We start from the raw sequence: 9,819 nt of genomic DNA on the forward strand, positions 1-9,819 counted from the left end.
AAGCTTTAATCATGGGTTGGTTCATGAATAGTAGCATGTACCTTGTAAATTCGTCCTCCTCTTTCTGCATGCACGTTATTCATTCAATGTGCTGAGTTAATGTGTCATTTCCCCCCTTGGACATTCATGACTTCACCTATGCATGTATAGAAGTTGATTGGTCAAATTAAGGTGTGAATGGGGAAATCGGCAAGTGTGAACACCTTCAAGGCTTCATTGGGGAGTTGTTTGGTCAGCTTGGGAATTTAATGGCCAGCTACTCCTTGGCTGAATAGTTGCTTAGGAAAGGCAACAATCAGCACACCATTCGTTGTAGCTAACCATGCATGAATCCTTCCATGTGTTGTACCTAACCATGCATGTACCTTGCATTAATTTCCATTCATGCATTCGGCTGCACCACAAACACATTGAACACATTAAATCAAGTATAAATTTGACTGAACCAAAGTAAGACATGATTTAGACATATAAATAAACATATTAATTAATTTAAAACACATTTAATATGAACTTAGCTAACACATTAATTTCGGCTAGCTGAAAAGATGTGAAACATGTAATAAGTTGTAATAAGCTAATAAATGAACTAATGAACTGTAGCAAAATAAACTAATTAAAATAATAACTTAGTTTATTCTAACAATTAAAAAATTGAGCTGAAATGAAACTGAAATGAGCTCAAACGAGCTGAAATAAGCTCAAGTGAGCTGATTTGAGCTGAATGGAACTCGAAGAGCTGGAAAAGAGCTAAAGTCGATTTGCACAAGGGTGCAAGAAGTCTTCATAGAGTTGGACCGAGCTTCATCAATAAGGTTGAGCTTTGTTTCATCCCAAATTTGGGTAACCAAAGCTAAAACAGCTTCTTTAAAGAGCTTAGCTCGAGCTCAGGTGATAGGACCTTCAGGCAGTTCAATGGAATCCTTGCTCGAGCTTGGTGAGCTCCGGGGGATTGCTTACATCATCCCCCTCTTCAAAGCAACTTGTCCTCAAGTCGAGCCATTTGTTCAAAACAACGTATACATCATCATAAGACCTTTGGTGGCTGAATGGGATAGATTGGCTCACAACGACCTGATGAACAAACACATCTTGAAAAGACAACACATCAGCCACATGTCCTTCCTCCTTTTGGATAGGCCATTTCAAAGTATCAACAAAAAAATAAAGAAGAGGATTAGGGACAGACTTAACTAAGAACTTACAATCACACTCCAGTTTCTTAATCCAAACTTGGGCAAATAAACCAATGCTGGGATCAAAAATAAAAATAGGTCTCACATTATCATAATGAAGCAAGAAATCCATCGATTACAACCAACCAGAATCACAAGTCTTTTGAAAATTATTACCTCGAAAAACAACATTGTAAGACTCAAATCCTTTGTACAAAGATATGGAAAAATATTCATTGGGATAAAAGATAAAATTTCTCGTACCATTTCTCGCTAACTTACATATTTCTCGACTAGCAACATGGTAGGAAAACAAAACAAACTAAAGTTATAAGCATGCACATCATGTTCGCATCCCTTAAGGCATAGCATCGAACAACCTCCATATTCAAAATTTTAATTTTGACCTTTACTTGGCAATAATTCTAGAAAACATGATTTGGGTTTGAATATATGATTTTGGTCGTCCGTTGTTAAAAGCAGCAAAGGCTTTTCTTTCATCAACAGCTTACATATGCGAAACAAAGAAGAAATGAACAGACAACCATTCAAATAGTCAAACCTGTCACATTTCATCTGAATAAACATGCTTATGCAAGAGAATGTTGCAAAAGAACTTATACGTTCCATAAAACCATCATAATCAAACAAGTCAAGCTTTGAATGTGAATATCCTTTAACACACACGTCCAAAGTTTGCATATGCTGAATCAATCCAACGTCAACAACAGATTTTTCAATGCATAGCACACCTAGTAAACAACTCTTCATGCCTCCATTTACAACAAAATCCACAAACTGAGAATAACAGTTAACCAAAGCAAAATAAAGAGGTCTTTTGAAAGCTATGTCACTAGAAACTTTCTCAACAACATGCAACTTTGATTGCCGTAATTCAAAGACATTAATAAGTCTTACCTTTTCATGATGAATCAAGATTTTTAGAACCAGCAACATTGAATGAACAAGGAACAAATTTAAGTTATAATCAGAATATTTAAATTTCGTTTCCTTAGTCAAAGGCCAAGCAACAAATAAGCATAAATTATTCACACAAAATTTAGGATGCTTGAGTTCCCCACATATCGAACCAAAATAACAAAAATTCTGGGTTTGAAAACACGAGCTTGGTCACTCGATTCAACATGCAACAAGAGTTTCTTGATTTCCAATGTCCCACTTATGTTAATAAAAGAAGACATGATCAAGCAATAATTCAAACAATCATAAAACTCAAGTCTCACTCGATCAAACTTACACAAGCATGTAGAATTTACAAAACAAAGAAGAAACGTTACACCACCATCACAATCAAATGAACTAGGCATTTTACTCATTAATGTTTTATCATACAAGTGAATCAGAAGGAATTTAGGCATGCATATATTCAAACATTCATACACCACAAGTCTCATTTGAACAGGCTTGTAAACGCATGTGGGTTTCGCACAACAGGTCAAGGAATGCACATTATCACCACAATCATAAAAATTGGAATGTTTATATGAACATTCACTATCACCCATGTTGAGTGTTACTTCACCAACATGCTCGTCAGCGCCACAATTTTCATTAGTGATGCTCTCCTTGCCATCATTTAAAACAAACATATCACCATTAATCAAAGAATGGCAATTGACCATGTCAACAATATAATCACAAACATTCAAATAGGTTAGTGGAGATTGAAACGCTTTATAACACTCGCCTTCCTTACCTTGTGGCACAAGTGGACTAGGATTACCTTTGCCAACCAACGTGAACTGTCTCTCCTTTGGGAGGTAATGAAGATGGAATTTATTAATCGATTCTTCAGAAACCTAAAAAGAAACAATACGAGGAAATCTCACATGTTGGTTAGTGGAAACATTCCTCACTTGTACTTGCTCACTATCATCTTTTTCACTCGTTTCTTTTTTATCAACAACACTTGTTTCTTCCATACTGTCCCTTATCTTTTCAATCTCAATTTCTTTTTCAATTTTCTTTTCTTTCTCACATTCTTGTTTAATCTCAATCTTGTTCTCTCACTCTCACTCTCATTTTCTTTTTCTTTCATTTCTTTTTTTTCTTTTCTCAATTTCATTTAAGATCCCCTCATTTTCTCGCATTAACTTCTCGTCTCTCTTTTCTTTTGATTTATTTTTGTCTTATTTTTTTGTTACAAGAAGGAGTATCATAAAAGATTTAGAATGGTAAGTTTTTCGTTTGAAGGAAGGGAAAGCATCTACATAGCAAATACGATCACCTCTTCGTGAATGTCCCTCTATGGATGAATACTTTGAGGCACTTGAAGTAAAATTTCTACCTTCTCGTTTGTCATCTCGAAAAGTCTCAAACTCGAAGCTTTTTTTCTTTCTACTGAAATTCCTCGATGAGTAAGAATCACTGTATGGATCTATTCCCGAATAGTCATTGGACGATTGTCTTCTTGATAATCTTGATTCTGCCCCTCGACTTGAAGAAATTCGTTCCTATTGGACTCATTCATCCAATTGCTTCAATCGTTTCTTTTATGAGTTCTAGTTTTCTTTGGAGCATTTGATCCATCTCGTGAAATAAGGCTTGACATGTGGGATCGGACAAAACATCACCATAACCATCAATCTGTTCAAAATTGCGAGACAGAGTCTTTTATAACAAACCTCACCACAATGCCTCACTAGTCACTTGGAAAGAAAAGAAATAATTTAGCACTCACACTCATGTTTGCACTTGACATAAGGCTTTTTCTTCACTCTATTGGGCTCACACACTCGTGCCTTTTACCACTCTATTCTTTCTCTCGTGATTTCGTAAAAGTCTCTTTATGAAAATATGACTGTCTAGGGGGTTAGTTTCAAAGTGGTTTACAAGGGCTATATTGTAGAGGGTGTAGGTAGGCTGAAGGAAATAAAATTCGGGTTTAGGGTGTGACGTGTAGGATGGTAGTTGATGAAGATGAAGAGGAACTTTGTTGATAGGGTTTCAAGAACAATGAACATAAACTTTCAACATAAATTTTTTTTTAACTTTAAAATTTCTTCTTTTTTTTTCAATTACAATTTGTTGGATACAATAAAGTACTTTTGATACACGAAATATTTATTTCAAAATTTTTTTCCAAATACTTACTCCGAGGATGCTACGAACGTCGATACTTCTCGATTTAGTAGCTATGATACCAAATGATGTGAACCGGCTCGGGGATGTGAGTTGAGTCGTTCTTAGATGCCCGATCATTGTTGAGAAAGTATCGTTCAATTTTAAGCAAGATTTGTATTTGGCTACGTAAAGGCTAAAGTTAATTTTTTCAAAATTAGGCTAAGTATAAAAAAGTTAGGTTCAGTTACAAAGAAATAAAGTTAGGTAATTTAGGATAGTGGGTGGAATTAAAATCGAACTCAAGCGTCAACATTACAGGAAATTAAGCTTTTAGCGGCGCTTTTAGTGGCGTTTGGACCAAAAACGCCACAAAAGTTAAACATTAGTGGCGCTAATCAGAAAATGCCACAAAAGGTCTGGAATTAGCGGTGTTTGTGAGAAAAACGCTGAAAAAGGTTTGACATTAGCGGCGTTTGTGAGAAAAACACCGCAAAATGTCTGGTATTAGCGGTGTTTATGACAAAAATGCCACACAAAATTATTATATTTTAAACAAAACAGCGCCTATTTGCTCCCTGTATTCTCACCCATGCATGCACTCTTTCATCCTCTTCTATTTATTATTTAACTAGTTTCTTTATATTAATTAAAATACAATTTATTTTTAATTTAATATGTAAAATCTTCAAAAAAATTAATGACACATAGAAAAAATTTGAAAGTAAAAACATAGAAAAATATATGCTAAAAATGAGAAAAGTTCAAATACTATTATTTAAAATAATTTTAAAGTTTTTTGGTATATGACTGATTGTTTTTAATTTATATATTAAATAATTTCTTATATAATTGTAAAGATGATATTAATTTTAATATATTTAAATTATCATTATAGTTTAAATTATTTAAGAGATAATAAATAAACTTTATATATATTAAAATTAAAAAATGCTAACCCATGCATATTTAGAGAAACAAAATTAATTAGTAAATTCACAAATTTATTTAAATTTCTTAAAATATTGAAAGAATATATAATTACGAAGAGAAATTTTAAAGCTTTTTGTTTTTATTTTCATATTTTGAAATTGATATAAAAGATATAATAATTCAATATAACAATTGCTCATATGTCATTAAAAAAGTCAAACAATATTAGCAGTGTTTATGAGAAAAACGCCACAAAAGGTAAGTAATAACTCCGTTTTTTTATAAAATGCCGTAAAAATTCATTTTGTTTTAGGATTTAGAGTCTATTGTTTAGAGTTTAGGGTGTATGATTTAGGGCTTATGGTTTTATGGTTTTATAGTTTAGGATTTTAGTGTTTAGAGTTTAGGGTTTATGATTTATAGTTTAAGGTTTTGGGTTTTAGGTTTAGTGTTTAAGGTTTAGTGTTTAAGGGTTTTGATAAAACCCTCACAAAAAATCATTTTATTTTAAACAAAACGGGGTTGTTTTGTTGCCTGTATTCTCACCCATCATCCAAGTGGCTATCATGTATTCTTTCGACAACTCATGCACTCTTTCATCATCTTCTATTTATTATTTAACTAGTAAATTGAATTATATAATTTAATTTCCTAAAATATTGAAAGAATATATAATTACAAAAGAAAAAAAATTTAAAGTTTTTTTTCATTTTTGTTTTGTTTTTGATTTCTTATGTAAAAATTATATAAAATTATAAATTTATCTAATTTTTAAATATTACTAAAATTTTAAAAATTATTTATTTAAAATTTATATGAAAGATACAATAATTCAATATAAAAATTGTAAAAAAACTCGAGCGTTAGAGGTGTTTTTAAAAAAACAGTGCAAAAGGTAAGCAGTAGTGGCGTTTTCGTTGCAAACGGCACAAAAAGTTGAGCAATAGTGCCGTTTTTGGTCCAAATGCCATTAAAAGTGTAGCAATAGTGACGTTTTTATTCCAAATACCACAAATATGTTTTTTTGCAAAATGGCATCGTTTTGTAATTATATTTTTTATCCCAAAATTTCAAATGAAATCTCTTCTTTTTCCCCCCTTCTTTTTCCCAAACCATTTCTCCCCTACCCCGATTCCCTTTATTTTTTCCCCCACAAATCTCTTCTTTTCTTCCCCTTCTTTTTCCCAAAATCGGTTTTCCCTCTATCCCCCTCTATCCCACCTGAAATATCTTCTTCTTTTTTTTCCCATTTTATTTTTCCCAAACCATTTCTCCCCTACCCCGATTCCCTTTATTTTCACCCCAATTTCCTCAAATCAGCAACCCTCTGTATTTCCGTTGGATCGTATTGTGATTAGTCTTGTTCTATGCAATTGTGTGGGGTTGGTGCCAAACTAGCTTGTTCTGATATGTCAAGAAGAAGATAAATATTAATTAGTTTTGGCATTTTGTGCGCACACTAAAAAAAAGGGAAAGAATGAGACAAACATATAACTACAATCACCAGTTTCATCAATCTTAAAGAAGTGCATTTGCCGTGCTTTTCCTTGTTCTCTTGCAAATTTTTTTTCCCAAATCTCTTTGCCCCTCTGGGACGTTCCTCTCTCTTTTTGTTCTCCGTAATTCTTCATTTTACGATTACTGTTTTCTTTTTTTCTTTTACCATGATTTGTTTAAGAATTAAATAATTAATTGAAAGAACCATTTCTTTCTAGGAATGGAATGCTCCGAAACCAAGGCACCTGTCTTTACTTGAGGTCACTTTACATTGGAAAACTGTTAGTATCCTTTCTAGTTTGTTTTTAGTTCAATGAATTTGTTTATTAATGGGTTAAAAGTCTTCGAATTTTGATACTATGTTTCTTAATGTTCTGTATTTTCAGCCGATTAAACAACAGTTTGATTCTGGTCTCCCCTGCCAAATCAAGGATGGAAACCTTGCATCGACTCTGTCGATACCCCATGTAAGTGTTTGAAGTTTATATTATGAGATTCTTGGATTTGATCATTAATTGGACCTCAAAAATGAATGAGATGGCAATTATAAAAAATAAAAAACTAATAATAAGCTTGTTTCCACTACTTGAACACTACCAGAGAGATCTCAGGGGTATATTCATTATTTCTTAATGGAGGATAAGAATGGGGGTGAGTTCATGAATAGCTAATACTAATGCATGTCTTTTGCTATTTAATTTATTAAGTGTTTAAATGTTGTAAATTGAAGTGTTTAAATATTGTAAATTGAAGTGTTTAAGTGCTGCAAATTGAAGTGTTTAGTTGCTGGAAATTGAGATGTTTTATCACTGTAATTTAGGTGTATAAATGTTGTTAATTGAGATGTTAAAGTGCTGCAAATTGAAGTGTTTAAATGCTGTAAATTGAAGTGTTTAAATGTTGTAAATTGAAGTGTTTAAGTGCTGCAAATTGAAGTGTTTAGTTGCTAGAAATTGAGATGCTTTATCGCTGTAATTGAGGTGTATAAATATTGTTAATTGAGATGTTAAAGTGCTGCAAATTGAAGTGTATAAATGCTATAAATTGAAGTGTTTAAATGTTGTAAATTGAATTATTTAAGTGTTGTAAATTGAAGTGTTTAGTTGCTGGAAATTGAGATGTTTTATTGCTATAATTGAGGTGTATAAATGTTGTTAATTGAGATTTTAATGTGATGCAAATTGAAGTGTTTAAATGCTGTAAATTGAAGTGTTAAAGTACTACAAATTGAAGTGTTTAAATGCAGTAAATTGAAGTGTTTAAATGTTGTAAATTGAAGTGTTTAAGTGCTGCAAATTGAAGTGTTTAGTTGCTGGAAATTGAGATGTTTTATCGCTGTAATTGAGGTGTATAAATGTTGTTAATTGAGATGTTAAAGTGCTGCAAATTGAAGTGTTTAAATGCTATAAATTGAAGTGTTAAAGTGCTATAAATTGAAGTGTGTAAATGCTATAAATTGAAGTGTTTAAATGTTGTAAATTGAATTGTTTAAGTGCTGCAAATTGAAGTATTTAGTTGTTGAAAATTGAGATGTTTTATCGCTATAATTGAGGTGTATAAATGTTGTTAATTGAGATGTTAAAGTGATGCAAATTGAAGTGTTCAAATGTTGTAAATTGAAGTGTTAAAGTGCTGCAAATTGAAGTGTTTAAATGCTCTAAATTGAAGTGTTTAAATGTTGTAAATTGAATTGTTTAAGTGCTGCAAAGTGAAGTATTTAGTTGTTGGAAATTGAGATGTTTTATCACTGTAATTGAGGTGTATAAATGTTTTTAATTGAGATGTTAAACTGCTACAAATTGAAGTGTTTAAATGCTGTAAATTGAAGTGTTAAAGTGCTGCAAATTGAAGTGTTTAAGTAGATTTGAGTGTTTAAATGTTGTAAATTGAATAGTTTAAGTGCTGCAAATTGAAGTATTTAGTTGTTGGAAATTGAGATGTTTTATCACTGTAATTGAGGGGTATAAATATTGTTAATTGAGATGTTAAAGTGCTGCAAATTGAAGTGCTTAAATGTTGTAAATTAAAGTGTTAAAGTGCTATAAATTGAAGTGTTTAAATGTTGTAAATTAAAGTGTTTAAGTGCTACAAATTGAATGTTTAGTTGCTGGTTGAGGTTGCTACACACAAATCCCTTCTTTTTTTTTTAGTTTATGTGCCATGTGATGATTGTGTTTTAAAATTTAACTTGTTTTAGTCCCTTACATTCTTACAGGACTCACATTAAAAGAGCAAGAAACATCGCAGCAACTCATTGAGATCGAGCAGTCAGAATTCAGAATCAAGTGACACACGAACTAGATTTGGAGCTTAGACTGTCACTGTAATCAGTAAATTTTTTCTGCCACTTTAAATGCATGCTCATGGAACTACATTTTATGCTTTCTTAGAATTGTAAGTTCAAATAAGGTGTTGATCTTGCAATTCATACATACAACTTGAGCAAGTTGATATGAACTAATTTGAATTTATTTTTTTAAATTTCAAAGGAATCTTATGTAATCAAAGGCAATTTGACTTGCTGCATGAGATATATGAAAAACATTGATCTTCTTGTTCATGAATTTCCATTTTAATACGTCTTCAAATTAAGTTCTACATTTCTAAACTGGTGGAATCCGACTTCTGCTACATTCTCTAACCAAAGAATGGAGTGATGTATGTACTGATAACAACATTTCTAAAGGACTTGCTTAAGCAGGTAAAGGGATGGGAATAGATTTGTGGCGTTTTTATAATTTTTTATTTTTATTTTTCATGACCTGTTGAAGCGTTTTTGGGAAAAGAGCCACTAAAAGTCATGTTTTTTAGCGGCGCTTATGGGAAAAGCGCCGCTAAAGGTCATGTTTTTTAGTGGCATTTATGGGGAAAGCGCTACTAAAGGTCATGATCTTTAGCGGCAATTGTGGCTAAAGCGCCACTAAAGGTCATGTCTTTAGCGACGTTTGTGGGTAAAGCGCTGCTAAAGGTCATATTCTATAATGGCCTTTGTGGGAAAAGCGCCGCTAAAGGTCATGTTCTATAACGGCGTTTGTGGAAAAAGTACTGCTAAAGGTCATGTTCTATAGCGGCCTTTTTCCACATAAACGCAATAAAATTTAGCGGCGATATCTATAGTGGCATTTTTTGCAGC

At 32.3% G+C, this 9,819-nt stretch overlaps 1 protein-coding gene across 3 annotated transcripts; it reads left to right on the top strand.

The window, feature by feature from the left end:
• Positions 1 to 6,239: 6,239 nt before the first annotated feature.
• LOC108463262 (uncharacterized) lies at positions 6,240 to 9,228 on the top strand. Of its 3 annotated transcripts, none has more exons than XM_053026376.1 (4): positions 6,240 to 6,571; positions 6,905 to 6,967; positions 7,073 to 7,153; positions 8,884 to 9,228. In XM_053026376.1, the coding sequence occupies exons 1-4, from the start codon at positions 6,264 to 6,266 to the stop codon at positions 8,942 to 8,944; spliced, it is 513 nt and encodes a 170-aa protein (XP_052882336.1). In that variant the 5' UTR covers positions 6,240 to 6,263; the 3' UTR covers positions 8,945 to 9,228. The 3 variants fall into 3 exon arrangements, 2 of the variants coding, with proteins under 2 accessions (XP_052882336.1, XP_052882337.1); XR_001868035.2 differs by having other exon boundaries at positions 6,248 to 6,808; positions 8,902 to 9,228; XM_053026377.1 differs by having other exon boundaries at positions 6,250 to 6,571; positions 8,902 to 9,228.
• Positions 9,229 to 9,819: the final 591 nt, after the last annotated feature.

Source organism: Gossypium arboreum, chromosome 3 (assembly GCF_025698485.1).
Source record: "Gossypium arboreum isolate Shixiya-1 chromosome 3, ASM2569848v2, whole genome shotgun sequence".
In the NCBI taxonomy this organism is placed as follows: domain Eukaryota; kingdom Viridiplantae; phylum Streptophyta; class Magnoliopsida; order Malvales; family Malvaceae; genus Gossypium; species Gossypium arboreum.